Below are 17,590 nucleotides of genomic sequence, written 5' to 3' on the forward strand. Positions count from 1 at the left end.
CCCTCCGTCAGGCTTCTAGTGGGAAGCTGTGGGCGGTACTTGTAACAGACGTCCGCGCGTCACGTCTGCTACAACGTCGGGGGCGGAGCTTGTAGCAAAAAATAAATAAAAAAAATGTTAAAAAAAATGTAGATTTTTTTTTTTTTTGCCGTGGATGAGCCGCGGCACCCCTGAACAGCTCTCGGCACCCCGGTTGGGAACCACTGGTATAGATTATATAATAGCCCCACAATATAAAAGACAAGAAAAACCAAAAGGCTCCCGCACTGCGTTCTTCCAGGTTTTGTATCGCCCCCTTGTGGCTAATAGAAGAAGTACACCAAATGTTCAAACCATCGCTAAAGCCAACAAAACTATATCCTGATGTTTGATCTCCCACAATCTATAATAATTATAATACACGATCACCGCACGGTCTCAATGACGTCATCAAGACCTCGGGCTGTAAAGAAAAGCCTGTTTATACCCCTGGGTTCCAGGATGGGTCTATTTTAGGCTCGATGGGTTTCTATCAAGTTCTATAGAAAATGCTTAGAAACGTTGTGATATATAAAAAAAAAAACCTTTTATTGACATTAAGACCCCTTTACCAATGCCGATAATCATACGAGCGCTTGTTTTCGATCACGGGCAGCGATGATCAGACGATAAATTGCACTGATTGGTCAGCTGATCACATCTTTTATGCGTCCCAAAAAATCGTCGTTGTCCACAGCGTACAAACAGGGGATGTGCTGCCGACAATACGTAAACTGTACGAGCACGGACCATCGTATTAACCATCGCTCATCCCCGTACAGCGTGCGTCGGCTCGTGTAAATGAGCGCCGACTCACTGGATACATCGTTGATCGTGCAAGTTCCATCTAGTGAAAAACTGTAAACAGGGAGGAGGGGGATGCAGCTGCAGTTTCTTATGCCCCACGCACGCGACCGTATTTTTCATCAGTAAATACAGCAGGGACTCTCCCATAGAAGTCTATGGGCGCTTCCGTAAATATGGGCGGCTATGGATACGCATCCGTACTCTGACCGTATTTATGGAAGCGTTGCTATGCAACATGCTGATGACATCATTTGCATCCTCCCTCTTTTTTTTTACGGATCCGTATATACCGATGCAATATGGACAGTTTTTCGGGATAGATGAAAATACGGTCGTGCGTTACTTGGTGTTGCAATGAGGGGGGAGGGGTAGCGGCTGGTACTTGCTAGTTATACTATTACTGATATACTCATTAAAGGGGTCTTCCCATCAGACACATTTATGACGTATCCATAGGATGTCAGGTAGATGAGGGTCCCACCTCCGGCTTTGTCTGATCTGTTTCCGTAACTCCCATAGTAGTGAATGCGGGTCCCAGAGGTGGGACCCCAATCTACCTGACATTTATGACATATCTGCTCGTTTGCTCTGGTCACACGGAGCTATGGATAACACGGAGCTATGGATGACACGGAGCTATGGATAACACGGAGCTATGGATAACACGGAGCTATGGATAACACGGAGCTATGGATGACACGGAGCTATGGATGACACGGAGCTATGGATGACACGGAGCTATGGATGACACGGAGCTATGGATAACACGGAGCTATGGATGACACGGAGCTATGGATGACACGGAGCTATGGATGACACGGAGCTATGGATAACACGGAGCTATGGATAACACGGAGCTATGGATGACACGGAGCTATGGATAACACGGAGCTATGGATGACACGGAGCTATGGATAACACGGAGCTATGGATGACACGGAGATATGGATAACACGGAGCTATGGATGACACGGAGCTATGGATAACACGGAGCTATGGATGACACGGAGCTATGGATAACACGGAGCTATAGATAACACGGAGCTATGGATGACACGGAGCTATGGATGACACGGAGCTATGGATAACACGGAGCTATGGATAACACGGAGCTATGGATAACACGGAGCTATGGATGACACGGAGCTATGGATGACACGGAGCTATGGATAACACGGAGCTATGGATAACACGGAGCTATGGATGACACGGAGCTATGGATAACACGGAGCTATGGATAACACGGAGCTATGGATAACACGGAGCTATGGATAACACGGAGCTATGGATGACACGGAGCTATGGATGACACGGAGCTATGGATAACACGGAGCTATGGATGACACGGAGCTATGGATGACACGGAGCTATGGATAACACGGAGCTATGGATAACACGGAGCTATGGATAACACGGAGCTATGGATGACACGGAGCTATGGATAACACGGAGCTATGGATAACACGGAGCTATGGATGACACGGAGCTATGGATAACACGGAGCTATGGATAACACGGAGCTATGGATGACACGGAGCTATGGATAACACGGAGCTATGGATAACACGGAGCTATGGATGACACCGAGCTATGGATGGCACGGAGCTATGGATGACACGGAGCTATGGATGACACGGAGGTATGGATAACACGGAGCTATAGATAACACGGAGCTATGGATGACACGGAGCTATGGATGACACGGAGCTATGGATGACACGGAGCTATGGATAACACGGAGCTATGGATGACACGGAGATATGGATAACACGGAGCTATGGATGACACGGAGCTATAGATAACACGGAGCTATGGATTACACGGAGCTATGGATGACACGGAGCTATGGATAACACGGAGCTATGGATAACACGGAGCTATGGATAACACGGAGCTATAGATAACACGGAGCTATGGATGACACGGAGCTATGGATGACACGGAGCTATGGATGACACGGAGCTATGGATAACACAGAGCTATGGATGAGGGTGAGCGGTCGTTACTCCGATCGCTCGTCCCCATATGTTATTATCATGTCGGCAGCGCGTTTCTCTGTTTACACAGGGAGATGCGCTGCCGACAACAATAATATTTCACTTTTTTAAAACGATACGACCAGCAGATGATTGGGTGTTTGCTCGTTCATCTGCGGATCGCTGCCCTTTTTACAAAGCGCAATTATCAGCAACGAGCGTTATATGAACACTTGTCTGCCCGATAATCGTCCTGTGTAAAGAACATTTTAGGCTAAGTTCACACTGAGTTTTTTGACGAGTTTTTTTTACGGGGAAACCGCGCTGCAAAACTCTTCAAAAACTGCCCTATAATGCCTCCCATTGATTTCAATGGGAGGCGTCGGCGTCTTTTTCCCGCGAGCAGTAAAACTGCCTCGCGAGAAAAAGAAGCGACATGCCCTATCTTCGGGCGTTTACGCCTCTGACCTCCCATTGACTTCAATGGGAGGCAGAGAAAGCGTATTTCGCGGTGTATTATGCCCGCGGCGCTCAATGGCCGCGGGCGAAAAACGCAGCGAAAATCGGCGTGCAGGGAGAGGAAAATGTGCCTCAAACTTCCAAACGGAATTTTGAGGCAGATATTCCTCCTGCAAAAAACTCAGTGTGAACATAGCCTTAGGCCTCATTTACACGAGCGTGTGCGTTTTGCGCAGGCAAAAAAATGCAGCGTTTTGCGTGCGCAAAAGGCACTTGACAGCTCCGTGTGTCATCAGTGTATGATGCGCGGCTGCGTGATTTTCGCGCAGCCGCCATCATAGAGATGAGGCTAGTCGACGTTAGTCACTGTCCAGGGTGCTGAAAGAGTTAACTGATCGGCAGTAACTCTTTCAGCCCCCTCGACAGTGAATGCCGATCACAATATACACCAAACTGTGAATAAAAAAAAGACGTTCATACTTACCAAGAACTTCCTACTTCCTCCAGTCCGGTCTCCCGGCCGTTGCCTTGGTGACGCGTCCCTCTCTTGTCATCCGGCCCCACCTCCCTGGATGACGCGGCAGTCCATGTGACCGCTGCAGCCTGTGATTGGCTGCAGCCTGTGCTTGGCCTGTGATTGGCTGCAGCTGTCACTTGGACTGAATTGTCATCCCGGGAGGTCGGACTGGAGGAAGAAGCCGGGAGTTATCGGTAAGTCAGAACTTCTTTTTTTTTTTTACACGTTCATGTATATTGTGATCGGAAGTCACTGTCCAGGGTGCTGAACCAGTTTAACTCTTTCAGCACCGTGGACAGTGACTGTCTCCTGACGTCGCGTACCGGAAATTTTTTTGCCGGGTTCGGTCAAAACGAGTTCGGCCGAACCCGGTGAAGTTCGGTGCGCTCATCTCTAATTTGACACTCCGTTTGGATGTTTGTAAACAGAAAAGCACGTGGTGCTTTTCTGTTTACATTCATCCTTTTGACAGCTCTTGCGCGAATCACGCAGTTCGCACGGAAGTGCTTCCGTGCAGCATGCATGGTTTTCACGCACCCATTGACTTCAATGGGTGCGTGATGCGCGAAAAACGCACGATTATAGAACATGTCGTGAGTGTTACGCATCGCACTCGCCCTGCGCAAAATTCACGCATTGTCTGCACTGCCCCATAGACTAATATAGGTGCGTTCGACACGCATGAAAAGCATGCGCGTCGCACGCGCGTATATTACGCTCGTGTAAATGAGGCCTGAGGGTATGTTCACACGGCCTATTTACGGACGTAAATCGGGCGTTTTTGCCCCGAATTACGCCCGAAAATAGCGCCTCAATAGCGCTGACAAACATCTGCCCATTGAAAGCAATGGGCAGACGTTTGTCTGTTCACACGAGGCGTATATTTACGCGCCGCTGTCAAATGACGGCGCGTAAATAGACGCCCGCGTAGAAGAAGTGACCTGTCACTTCTTTGGCCGTAATTGGAGCCGCTATTCATTGACTCCAATGAATAGCAGCGCTAATTACGGCCGTAATTGACGCGGCGTTCAAGCGCCTGCACATGCCGGTACGGCTGAAATTACGGGGATGTTTTCAGGCTGAAACATCCCCGTAATTTCAGCCGTTACGGACCCCCGCCGTGTGAACATACCCTTAGACTCATGTCCTGGTTACTACACTTCAGTGGAAAGCTACCAGCAGTCGCCACTAGGGGGAGCTACTGTAAATGTATTTATATTGTGCTAACTGACGTTAACCCCTTAGTGACCATCCCATTTTAGGCCCTAATGACCGAGCTATTTTATTCGTTTTTCTATAGTCGCATTCAAAGAGCTCTAACTTTTTTATTTTTTCAGCACCCCACAGGTGTCTCATATTTTATTAGAAATGGGCAGTGAAAATGAAAAATGACATTATTTTCCAATAAGATGCAGCATTAGTTAAAAATGTTTCATTTTCTCAACAAATAAAGGAGAAAAAGCACCGTAACATTTGTAAAGCAACTTCTTCAGAGAAGGGAAATACCCCACACGTGGTCATAAACTGCTATTTGGACACACAGCAAGGCTCTAAAGGGAAGGAGCGCCATTTAGTATTTGATGAGTGGAGATTTTATAAGATTCGTTTTTTGACACCATGTTGCATTGAGCTATAGTACCAGTACAGTGGTACCCCCCGAAAAATTACCCCATTTTGGAAACTAGATCCCTCAAAGAATTGATCTAGGGGTGTAGTGAGCATTTTGACCGCACAAGTGTTTCGCAAAAATGAGTAAACAATAGATGTTGCAGATTGAAAATGGCTTTTTCCACAAATATGCCATTTCAGTGCCCAATGTGTTGTGCCCAGCTTGTACCACCGTAGACACACATCCCATAAATTGTTAAGCGGGTTCTCCAGAATACACCATATGTGGTCATAAATTGCCGTTTGGGTACACTGCCAGGCTCAGTTGGACCACCATTTGGCTTTTGAAGCGCAGATTTTGCTTGGTGTATTAGTGGTATTTCAGCTTATAATGTGGGGGCATATGTGAACTGGGCGGAGTACATCAGGGTATATGTAAGCTGTGCGGAGTACATCAGGCTATATGTAAGCTGTGCGGAGTACATCAGGGTATATGTAAGCTGGGCGGAGTACATCAGGGTATATGTAAGCTGTGCGGAGTACATCAGGGTATATGTAAGCTGGGCGGAGTACATCAGGGTATATGTAAGCTGTGCGGAGTACATCAGGGTATATGTAATATGTGAGGAGTACATCAGGGTATATGTAAGCTGTGCGTAGTACATCATTATATATGTAAGCTGTGCGGAGTACATCGGTATATGTAAGCTGTGCGGAGTACATCAGGGTATATGTAAGCTGTGCGGAGTACATCAAGGTATATGTAATATGCGCAGAGTACATCAGAATATATGTAAGCTGTGCGGAGTACATCAGGGTATATGTAAACTGTGGAGTACATCAGGGTATATGTAAGCTGTGCGGAGTACATCAGGATATATGTAAACTGTGGAGTACATCAGGGTATATGTAAGCTGTGCGGAGTACATCAGGGTATATGTTAGCTGGGTGGAGTGCATCAGGATATATGTAAACTGTGGAGTACATCAGGGTATATGTAAGCTGGGCAGAGTACATCAGGATATATGTAAACTGTGGAGTACATCAGGGTATATGTAAGCTGGGTGGAGTGCATCAGGATATATGTAAACTGGGCGGAGTACATCAGGCTATATGTAAGCTGTGCGGAGTACATCAGGGTATATGTAAGCTGGGCGGAGTACATCAGGGTATATGTAAACTGTGCGGAGTACATCAGGGTATATGTTAGCTGGGTGGAGTGCATCAGGATATATGTAAACTGTGGAGTGCATCAGGATATATGTAAACTGGGTGGAGTACATCAGGGTATATGTAAGCTGTGCGGAGTACATCAGGGTATATGTAATATGCGCGGAGTACATCAGGATATATGTAAACTGGAGTGCATCAGGATATATGTAAACTGGGCGGAGTACATCAGGGTATATGTAAGCTGTGCGGAGTACATCAGGGTATATGTAATATGTGAGGAGTACATCAGGGTATATGTAAGCTGTGCGTAGTACATCATTATATATGTAAGCTGTGCGGAGTACATCAGGGTATATGTAAGCTGGGCGGAGTACATCAGGCTATATGCAAGCTGTGAGGAGTACATCAGGATATATGTAAGCTGTGCGGAGTACATCAGGGTATATGTAAGCTGTGCGGAGTACATCAGGGTATATGTAAGCTGTGCGGAGTACATCAGGGTATATGTAAGCTGTGCGGAGTACATCAGGGTATATGTAAGCTGTGCGGAGTACATCAGGGTATATGTAAGCTGTGCGGAGTACATCAGGGTATATGTAAGCTGGGCGGAGTACATCAGGGTATATGTAAGCTGGGCGGAGTGCATCAGGGCATATGTAATATGCGCGGAGTACATCAGGATATATGTAAGCTGTGCGTAGCATAAATACGGTCAGAGTACGGATGCGTATCCATAGCCGCCCATATTTACGGAAGCGCCCATAGACTTCTATGGGAGAGTCCCTGCTGTAATTACTGATGAAAAATACGGTCGCGTGCGTGGGGCATAAGAAACTGCAGCTGCATCCCCCTCCTCCCTGTTTACAGTTTTTCACTAGATGGAACTTGCACGATCAACGATGTATCCAGTGAGTCGGCGCTCATTTACACGAGCCGACGCACGCTGTACGGGGATGAGCGATGGTTAATACGATGGTCCGTGCTCGCACAGTTTACGTATTGTCGGCAGCACATCCCCTGTTTGTACGCTGTGGACAACGAGGATTTTTTGGGACGCATAAAAGATGTGATCAGCTGACCAATGAGTGCAGTTTATCGTCTGATCGTCGCTGCCCGTGATCGAAAACAAGCGCTCGTATGATTATCGGCATTGGTAAAGGGGTCTTAATGTCAATAAAAGTTTTTTTTTTAATATCACAACGTTTCTAAGCATTTTCTATAGAACTTGATAGAAACCCATCGAGCCTAAAATAGACCCATCCTGGAACCCAGGGGTATAAACAGGCTTTTCTTTACAGCCCGAGGTCTTGATGACGTCATTGAGACCGCGCGGTTATATTATTATTATAGATTGTGGGAGATCAAACATCAGGATATAGTTTTGTTGGCTTTAGCGATGGTTTGAACATTTGGTGTAATTCTTCTATTAGCCACAAGGGGGCGATACATAACCTGGAAGAACGCAGTGCGGGAGCCTTTTGGTTTTTCTTGGCTTTTATATTGTGGGGCTATTATATAATCTATACCAGTGGTTCCCAACCGGGGTGCCGAGAGCTGTTCAGGGGTGCCGCGGCTCGCCCCCGACGTTGTAGCAGACGTGACGCGCGGACGTCTGTTACAAGCACCGCCCACAGCTTCCCACTAGAAGCCTGACGGAGGGAGAGGAGCCATTAACACTGGGCAGGGTAAGTGGGTTTTCTTTACTTTCTTAGCAGTTGTGTGAGAAATGGAGCCAGGGGAATGTGGGTAGTTGTAGTTCTCTCCTCTTATACCTCTTCCCTGTAATGTCCTCTGATATCCCATAATAACAGCCTGGACATGCTGGGAGTTGTAGTTCTCTCCTCTTATACCTCCTCCCTGTAATGTCCTCTGATATCCCATAATAACGTCCTGGACATGCTGGGAGTTGTAGTCCTCTCCTCTTATACCTCCTCCCTGTAATGTCCTCTGATATCCTGTAATAACGTCCTGGACATTCTGGGAGTTGTAGTCCTCTCCTCTTCTACCTCCTCCCTGTAATGTCCTCTGATATCCCATAATAACGTCCTGGACATGCTGGGAGTTGTAGTCCTCTCCTCTTATACCTCCTCCCTGTAATGTCCTTTGATATCCCATAATAACGTCCTGGACATGCTGGGAGTTGTAGTCCTCTTCTCTTATACCTCCTCCCTGTAATGTCCTCTGATATCCCATAATAACAGCCTGGACATGCTAGGAGTTGTAGTCCTCTCCTCTTATACCTCCTCCCTGTAATGTCCTCTGATATCCCATAATAACAGTCTGGACATGCTGGGAGTTGTAGTTCTCTCCTCTTATACCTCCTCCCTGTAATGTCCTTTGATATCCCATAATAACGTCCTGGACATGCTGGGAGTTGTAGTCCTCTTCTCTTATACCTCCTCCCTGTAATGTCCTTTGATATCCCATAATAACAGTCTGGACATGCTGGGAGTTGTAGTCCTCTTCTCTTATACCTCCTCCCTGTAATGTCCTCTGATATCCCATACTAAGTCTGGACATGCTGGGAGTTGTAGTCCTCTCCTCTTATACCTCCTCCTGTAAACTTTCTCTGATATCACATAACATCCTGGACATGCTGAGAGTTGTTGTTCTTATACCTCCTTATTTATTCCTTCCCCAGGGGTAAGCACACTTTCTGTCTGTGATGGTCCCTTTACTAGAGGGGCAGATGGTTATTTTATCGGGGGGCGGGGGGACTGAGGCTGATGGTGGCTTTACTGGAGGGGGCTGATGGTCATTTTACTGGGGGGACGGAGGCTGATGGTGGCTTTACTGAGGGGTCATTATAATGTGAGTGGGGGGCTGACGGTCATTACTGTGAGTGGGGGGCTGATGGTCATTACTGGGAGTGGGGGCTGACGGTCATTACTGGGTGTGGGGGGCTGACGTCGTTACTGGGAGTGGGGGCTGACGGTCATTACTGGGAGTGGGGGGCTGACGGTCATTACTGTGAGTGGGGGGCTGACGGTCATTACTGGGAGTGGGGGGCTGACGGTCATTACTGTGAGTGGGGGGCTGACGGTCATTACTGTGAGTGGGGGGCTCACGGTCATTACTGTGAGTGGGGGGCTGACGGTCATTACTGGGAGTGGGGGGGCTGACGGTCATTACTGGGAGTGGGGGGCTGACGGTCATTACTGTGAGTGGGGGGCTGACGGTCATTACTGTGAGTGGGGGGCTGACGGTCATTACTGGGAGTGGGGGGGCTGACGGTCATTACAGTGAGTGGGGGGCTGACGGTCATTACTGTGAGTGGGGGGGCTGACGTCATTACTGGGAGTGGGGGGCTGACGGTCATTACTGGGAGTGGGGGGGCTGACGGTCATTACTGGGAGTGGGGGGCTGACGGTCATTACTGGGAGTGGGGGGGCTGACGGTCATTACTGGGAGTGGGGGGGCTGACGGTCATTACTGTGAGTGGGGGGCTGACGGTCATTACTGGGAGTGGGGGGCTGACGGTCATTACTGGGAGTGGGTGGGCTGACGGTCATTACTGTGAGTGGGGGGCTGACGGTCATTACTGTGAGTGGGGGGGCTGACGGTCATTACTGGGAGTGGGGGGCTGACGGTCATTACTGGGTGTGGGGGGCTGACGTCATTACTGGGAGTGGGGGGGCTGACGGTCATTACTGTGAGTGGGGGGTCTGACGGTCATTACTGTGAGTGGGGGGCTGACGGTCATTACTGTGAGTGGGGGGCTGACGGTCATTACTGGGAGTGGGTGGGCTGACGTCATTACTGGGAGTGGGGGGCTGACGGTCATTACTGGGAGTGGGGGGGCTGACGGTCATTACTGGGAGTGGGGGGCTGACGGTACATTTTCGCTGCTGCGTGTCTAGAGATCATATGGATTATTAGATGTTTTATTTCTGTATATTTGTACTGCATTGTTGCAGCTCATCGTCCTCCAGCTGCGGCCTTTCATTTCCATGACGACTGCTCCACTTTTCCTTTGCTCCAGTTTTAAATTTCCCACCTTTGTCTGGATTACGGATTCTCTGTAAGGTTCTGTGCACACGACCTATTTTCAGGTGTTTTACGCCTCGAATCACGCCTGAAAAGACGGCTCCATTACGTCTGCAAACATCTGCCCATTGCTTGCGGGATCTGCTGCGGGTAGCTCTTCTGTTGCCGCATTATTAAATAGATCATTGATGTCGCTGTTCTGGTAATTGATGCCACGAGGATCTATTGTATTCATTGATGCAGCGTGCGTTAATTACTGACATCCGGCAATCTCATATCTTCACCGTCAATGTCATCACTTTCTTGTCACTTGCATTGGTGGCATCAGTCAGTATAAAACCGCTCAGTTTATCCTACCTCACCTGTCATTCTGCTGAATTGTCACCGTCTCTTATCTGCTTAACTGATTGTATGACTCTCAGCAGCGTTTTACATCATCATGAAACCACCCCAGAAAAGCTCGTCCCGCAGGAAGTCGGCGCATCCGCAGAAGAAACCTGCAGCTCCTCCTCAATCTCCGCCAAGTAAGAGAAAGTTGCACCTTGATCATCTTATCACTCTCATTATATATTTTATTTTAAAAATGAATTCCAGATAACCTCGGGTCGTGTAATACTAGATTGTAATCCGTTTCTCAGCTTTATATCTTAGAGGGTTCGTTTCTATGCAGGTAAAAATCTGTTACATACAGAAATTTCTGTAGCACAAGGCCGCCACTAGGGGGAGCAAACTGAGGACTGATTTATATAGGCACAACAGGAGCTGTATGCATGTGCACAATCGTCTCCCCCTAGTGGTGGTTGCAGGAAGCACGTTACTATATGGCCCTGGGAAGGGAATCTGAGAACACAGCTCACACCCATGAAGATATATTATGAAATGAGGGATCTAAGAATTTCCAACCTGCAGTCCGACCGCTCTATTCATTCCCTATGGGATCGCCGGAAATAGTCAAGTTTGACTGCTCCTTGCCCAATTATGCACTCTGCCGTGAGCGGCTCCGCGCAAGCAGGCGCGATGTTGTGACGTCAATTTCTGAGCCTTTTTTCTACTCCGTTTATGCAGCGTGTGGATGAGACGTGTTTTATCTCATCCACTTTGCTGCTACTGTATTATGCTGCCGATTTTTCCGCATTATAATACAGGTGTACGCCGTATTTACGCAATGTGTGCACTGACTCTAACCCCTCCACCCCCCCCCCCCCCCCGCCAGTCCCCGCAAAAATGTTCTTGCATCAAACCGGTCCTCGGTGCAAAATAGGTTGGGGACCACTGCCATAGAGAATGACTTGAGTGACCACCACTCTGGGACCCGCACTCTTGTTAACAACCCGCAGCGATCCGGCATTTATCACCTATGTTGTGGATAGGTGAAAAATTATTTTCGTGGTACAACCCCTTTAATCAGGTATCAATGGGACTTGATGGACCCCAAATTATCAGTCATAGAAAAGTATCTAAAATTTGAACGTCCACATTTATATCCTTTTTAGGTCCAACATTCTGTGCTGATTAATTTCTTAATGTCGTTTTACAGCAGTTGGAGCACAGTTTTCTGAAACGGAGCTCTAAATCTCCTGCGTAGACAGTTACATGGTATAATTTTGTCTCCCTGCAGCCACCACTAGAGGGAGCTCACTGCATACTGTTTTGTTACCAAGTTCAATGTACAACCATATAGAATGAGCTCCCTCTAGTGGTGGCTGCAGGTAGCATGTTATGTTTTAAATCTGTTTACCTGATGTTCCTTGGGGGACATTAAGGTAATAGGCCATGTTCACACAGGGCAGATATGCGGCGTAAAAGTACACAGCGTATTGGCCCTGGGCACCTGAGGTAATTCTGGCTGAAAAACTGCAGTTTTTCGGCTGGAATGTCCATAGAAGGTAGAAAAAAAACCATACTTACCCGTAGCCATGGTGACGTGTCCCTCTGATGTTCTGCAGCAGTCATATGGGATGAGACATCATCCCTGGAGGCCGGGTTGAACGCAGGAGCAGAGAGATCTGGGTAAGTTTGGCGGGTTTTTTTCCGCTGCGTCTGGATGAGATTTGTTTGAATCTCCTCCACTCTTCTGCTTCTGTATTACGCTGTGGAGTTTCCGCAATGAATTCGGTTGCAGAAAATCCGCCGTGTTTACCCTACGTGTGACCCCGGCCAGACAGTGAATTTCCATGTAGCGGGAGATTCATTTTCAGCTGTGATTATGGATTTCTTTCTTACAGGTAGAGGGGAAACAAGTCACAGACCGAGCACACAACGAAGAAGACGCTACCGCCCAGGAGCCCGTGCACTGATGGAAATAAGAAAGTACCAAAAATCAACCAATCTGCTCATTCAGAAAACCCCGTTTTTCCGCCTGGTGAGTGGATGTGTCCTCTGCGGCTGCTCCTCTTTATTGTCGGTGATATTCCCCTTTTATTCTTGCAGGTGAGAGAGATCTGCCTGACGTATTCCCGCGGCGTGTTTTACTACTGGCAAAGCTCCGCACTTATGGCGCTACAAGAGGTCAGTATCTCATACAATGCACTGTCCATGTAACGCATGGGTCAACCAGAGAGGGAGCTGCTCTTTGCAGTGGTTCACTACTCAGCCCCCGCCCCCTCTAACATATCCATATGCCCTAGCGGGACATTTGCATAGGGGTTGTGATGCATTGTGGGAGTTCCAGAGGCCAGACCCCCCCCCCCCCCCCCCCACCATCACTCTAGCTAACAGCTCATAAAAGTGAAATCTGATCAGTCCTTCGAGCTGTGTAGTAAATTATACCGGGAGTGCTGTCACTTTAAGAGGGACTAATGCTCTTCTGTATCCACAGTCAGCTGAGGACTTCCTCGTGAGTCTCTTTGAAGATTCTTACCTCTTCAGTCACCAGGCCAATAGGGGCACTCTCTTTGTGAAGGACATGCAGCTCGCACGGAGAATCCGAGGCATCCCGTATGAACTGTGATAACGCTGCCGTTTTATCTCTCAAGATTTGATGAAGAATGATCACGTGTAAATAGTGTTATATTAATGGAGAAAATCTATTGGGAAATACAAGTTTTACCATTGCATAAAAGATCCAGTTTGGAAGAGTAAACCGGCTTTAGCGCCCCCTCCTGACACTGGTTACAGTGGAGGTTTTTTCTTTGTTTTATCTGTTCATGGGAAAGTTGTTACCACCAATATGGCTGCCACTGCAGTTTGCAGGGTGGTAGTGCAGTAGTTTTTCTGTCCAGCTATGTAATGGGTTATAGGGGTCCAGGATGTAGCACAGAAAATGACCACAAGGCGGCACTGCTGGACAAAACCGCTAACAAAGACGCTGGACACAACCGCTAATGAAACCTGATCTGGCCGACCTTCTAATTGTTCTGCTGAGTTTATGATCTGCTTCCTGTTTTTATTCTGTCAAGATTTGTTAATTTTTTCAAATAAAAAAAAAAATGTATATTATAACTTTGATCTTCATCATTTTAGACTAATCTTCATAAGGGCTTGGATATGATCAATGACTCCAGCTTCGCTGTAGTTCAATACTCTTGCTCTGTCCCACCCCCATTCTTTACACTGCAGCTATGTTTGTTCAGAGTGTTTGCTGTGTGGGTGGGTGTGTGGGTTGGGTCCAGAATTATTTGGGCAGTGACACAATCTTCATGATTTGGGTTTTGCTGCCACCACATTGGATTTGAAATGAAACAACTGAGATGCAATTGAAGTTGAAACTTTCAGGTTTATTTCAAGGGGTTAAACAAAAATCTCCTGTGAAAAGTTTAGGAATTGCCACCATTTTTCTACACAACCTCCTCATTTCAGGTGATCAAAAGTGATTGGACAAATTAACATTACCATAAATGTTTTTTTTTAATACTTTGTAGAGAATCCTTTGCAGGCAATGATGGCCTGAAGTCTGGAACCCATGGACATCACCAGACGCTGGGTTTCCTCCTTTGTTTTTGTTTTTTTTTTATATTTCAAATTTTTTATTTTCAAAAAAAGAAATGGGGATACAGAAAAAGAAAAGGGGGTGACATGGGTACAGAAAAAGCCCATGAGGGCCGATCATTTCAACCTATATTTCAACAACAATAAGTAAATATGCAATCAAAGTCCTCCCAACATAGTACCATCAATACACTACAAGCATTAGTATAGCAAGACAGGAATACCAGCATTACACCCTCATCCGCCCCTCCATCACCCACATCTCAGTCAGTTCTTAGTAACGATTGATTCAAATAGGGAAGTAAACGAAGGGTAGAAGGACAAATGGAAGGGGGGGGGGTATAGGGAAAATCTTAAGAGGGAGAAGGGGAGATGTTCTCCCCTCACTCTCCCCCCCCCCCCCCCACAGCACATCACAGACCAGAGAGAACTCAAGAGCTCCCTGGTTCTCCACTAATCAGTTCACCCATGGCCCTCTTGTATCTGTTCGACTTGCAGAAGTCAAACCAATAGAACCAGATTTTCTGAAACTGCGTTGCTCGTTCGGGTGCGGAATGGAGCAACTCCTCCATTCTCCGAATTTCGTGAATGCGCTCCAGCCATTGTCTAGTCACAGGAGGCTCAGAGGATCTCCAACCCCCCGGAATACAAGCCTTAGCTGCGTTCAGCAAATGTCTCACTAACATCTTCCTGTAGCGCCCCACAGGTATATCGTGGTGGTGCAGCAAAATCCATGCCGGATCATCTCCCAGCGAGATTCCTGTGATCTCCAGAATGATATCTTGAACCTCTGACCAATAGGTGCGAAGGTTCTCACAGCTCCAGAATATATGTAAAAGCGTTCCCTCTTCTCTGCCGCATCTCCAACATAAAGGAGAAACATCCGGGAACATTTTATGTAGCACATGTGGGACTCTGTACCAACGGGATAGTATTTTAAAACTGGTTTCCTGATAGGTGTTACTAATAGACGCCTTATGTGTGAGGAGCATGATCTTTTCCCTTTGCTCTTGTGTTAGAGTAATCTGAAGATCTCTTTCCGATTTCGTAATATATGGTGGGATGAAATCCTCAGCAGGAGTGAGCAGCACGCAGTAAAGACTGGACAGGGCCCGTCTCACATGCCCCGTTTGAGAACACAAAGTTTCAAAGGAAGATAGAGCTCGGTCATAGGAAGCCGGTGTAGGTAGTCTTGACAAGTAATGAGTCAATTGTAACGCCTGCCATTGGGACGCGTCCGGGAGACCCTCTGGCTGGGAAAGCTCTTCTACACGCAGCCAGGGCCGCCATCAGGGGGTATTAGGGGTACTGGTGTGAGGGGCCCGGCCAAACCTAACTGAAAGGGGGGCCCGGCAACTGCCGCGACATTCTTTTGGTAGGAAAAAACGGGCCCCTGCCCAGGGGGACTGTTTTTTTCACCAAAAGAATGTCGTGAGCTGCTGCGGGCCCCCTCCCCATGGGGGGCCGTCAAACCGCGCGCACGCGACCGATCGCGCGCACAAGGAAACTCCCGCGCGTGCGCAGTCGCGAGCGCGCACCCACGAACGCCCGCACTCGAGACCGCCCGCGCTCGCACCCGCGAAAGCCTGGAAGCACGCACCCGCGATCGTCCGCGCGCGCACCCGCGAACGAAGCACACGCAGCCGCGGTCACGCATGGACAAAACTTACCTGGAGCCTGGCTGGAGGTGAAGGACTGGACGTCTGGACCAAAGACCTCGCCTGGAAGACATCGCCGGAAGAGGACTGGAGTGGGAGCAGCTCTTCTGACACGGTGAGTAAATTATCTCAAAGTGCTGTTTATGTATGGCCCTGTTCACACAGTATTTTGCAGGCAAAAAAAAATCTGCCTCAAAATTCCTTAAAGAATTTTGAGGCAGATTTTGACTTGCCCACACTATCTTGTCGCGTTTTTTTGCCGCGTATTTTGCCCGCGGCGATTGAGGACAGCAGACAAAAAACGCAGCGAAAAATGAATTTTCTGCCTCCCATTGATTTCGATGGGAGGTCAGAGGCGGAACCGCGGCAAGAAAGGACTTGCTGCTTTTTCTTTTTTCCGCGACTGGCTCCCATTGATTTCAGATTAAATCAATGGGAGGCGGTTTTGGAAGTTTTTTGGTGCTGATTCTGACGCAGTGTCCGAGTCAATATCAAGGCCCAAAAACTCTGTGAACTGGGCCTTATTGTTAGGGCTTATTCAGACGAACGTGTAATACGTCCGTGCAACGTGCGTGATTTTCACGCGCCTCGCACGGACCTATCTAACTCTACGGGGCCGTGCAGACTGTCAGTGAGTTTCATGCAGCGTGTGTCCGTGTGTCCGCTGCGTAAAACTCACGACATGTCCTATATTTGTGCGTGGTTGGCGCATCACGCACCCATTGAAGTCAATGGGAGCATGAAAATCACGCCCAGCACTTCCGCAGCAGTATAAACTATGAATGAAAACAGAAAAGCACCACGTGCTACAAACATACAAACAGAGTGTCATAATGATGGCGGCTGCGCAAAACTCACGCAGCCGCGCATCATACGCTCCTGACACACGAAGCTGTTATGGACCTTTTGCATGCGCAAAATGCCACGTTTTTTGCGCGTGCAAAAAGCACACGCTTGTGTGACTCCGGCCTTAGGGTAGGAACACACTAGGCATGAACACTGCGGATTTTATGCAACACATTTTATTGTGGAAAATCTGCAGCGTATTACAGTCGCAGCAGAGTGGATGAGATTTGAACAAATCTCATTCACAGGCTGCAAAAAAAATGGACCTGCAGTGTGGCTTTTTAAGCCGCAGCATGTCAATTTATTCTGTGGAATCGCTGCTCCTCTGTTGCGGAAATGATGCGGTTCTGCCGCAAAAATCACAAAATGAGAAAAAAAAAAGGTACTTTTTTAAATTTATAAAAAAGTTTAGACTTCCCCCGGCCGTAGTCCTGGTGACACGATCCTCTATTCTTAGCGCAGCCCGGCCTCCTGTCATGACGTTTCATCCCATGTGACTGCTGCAGCGGTCACATGGTCTACAGCGTCATCCCAGGAGGCGGGGCTACGTTCAGAAGAGAGAGATGCGTCACCAGGACTACGGCCGGTGCAAGTCTAAACTTTTTTTTTCCTGC

The 17,590-nt window shown here is 47.9% G+C and overlaps 3 protein-coding genes across 3 annotated transcripts in view; 2 read left to right on the forward strand and 1 right to left on the reverse strand.

Annotated features, from left to right (window-relative positions):
* LOC142684080 (histone H3-like centromeric protein A) overlaps nt 1-17,590 on the forward strand; it is a 322,916-nt gene that overhangs the window by 194,755 nt on the left and 110,571 nt on the right. The window lies entirely within an intron of this gene.
* The window catches only part of LOC142684081 (histone H3-like centromeric protein A), a 245,238-nt gene that overhangs the window by 12,872 nt on the left and 214,776 nt on the right, over nt 1-17,590 (reverse strand). The gene's annotated exons all lie outside the window — the stretch shown is intronic.
* Nucleotides 8,005-13,986, forward strand: LOC142684082 (histone H3-like centromeric protein A). The gene is made up of 5 exons (XM_075847470.1): nt 8,005-8,243; nt 10,971-11,069; nt 12,771-12,907; nt 12,976-13,053; nt 13,364-13,986. Exons 2-5 carry the CDS (start codon nt 10,985-10,987, stop codon nt 13,493-13,495), a joined length of 432 nt encoding a protein of 143 aa, XP_075703585.1. The 5' UTR covers nt 8,005-8,243; nt 10,971-10,984; the 3' UTR covers nt 13,496-13,986.

Source organism: Rhinoderma darwinii (genome assembly GCF_050947455.1).
Source record: "Rhinoderma darwinii isolate aRhiDar2 chromosome 4 unlocalized genomic scaffold, aRhiDar2.hap1 SUPER_4_unloc_5, whole genome shotgun sequence".
Taxonomy (NCBI): Eukaryota; Metazoa; Chordata; class Amphibia; order Anura; family Rhinodermatidae; genus Rhinoderma; species Rhinoderma darwinii.

Bases quoted from the DNA above. Each gene is read 5' to 3' on its own strand.
- LOC142684082 (XM_075847470.1), top strand. From the start codon at position 10,985: ATGAAACCACCCCAGAAAAGCTCGTCCCGCAGGAAGTCGGCGCATCCG. The intron at 11,070-12,770 runs GTAAGAGAAAGT...TCTTTCTTACAG, and splicing joins TCCTCCTCAATCTCCGCCAA to GTAGAGGGGAAACAAGTCAC. The intron at 12,908-12,975 runs GTGAGTGGATGT...TTATTCTTGCAG, and splicing joins AAACCCCGTTTTTCCGCCTG to GTGAGAGAGATCTGCCTGAC.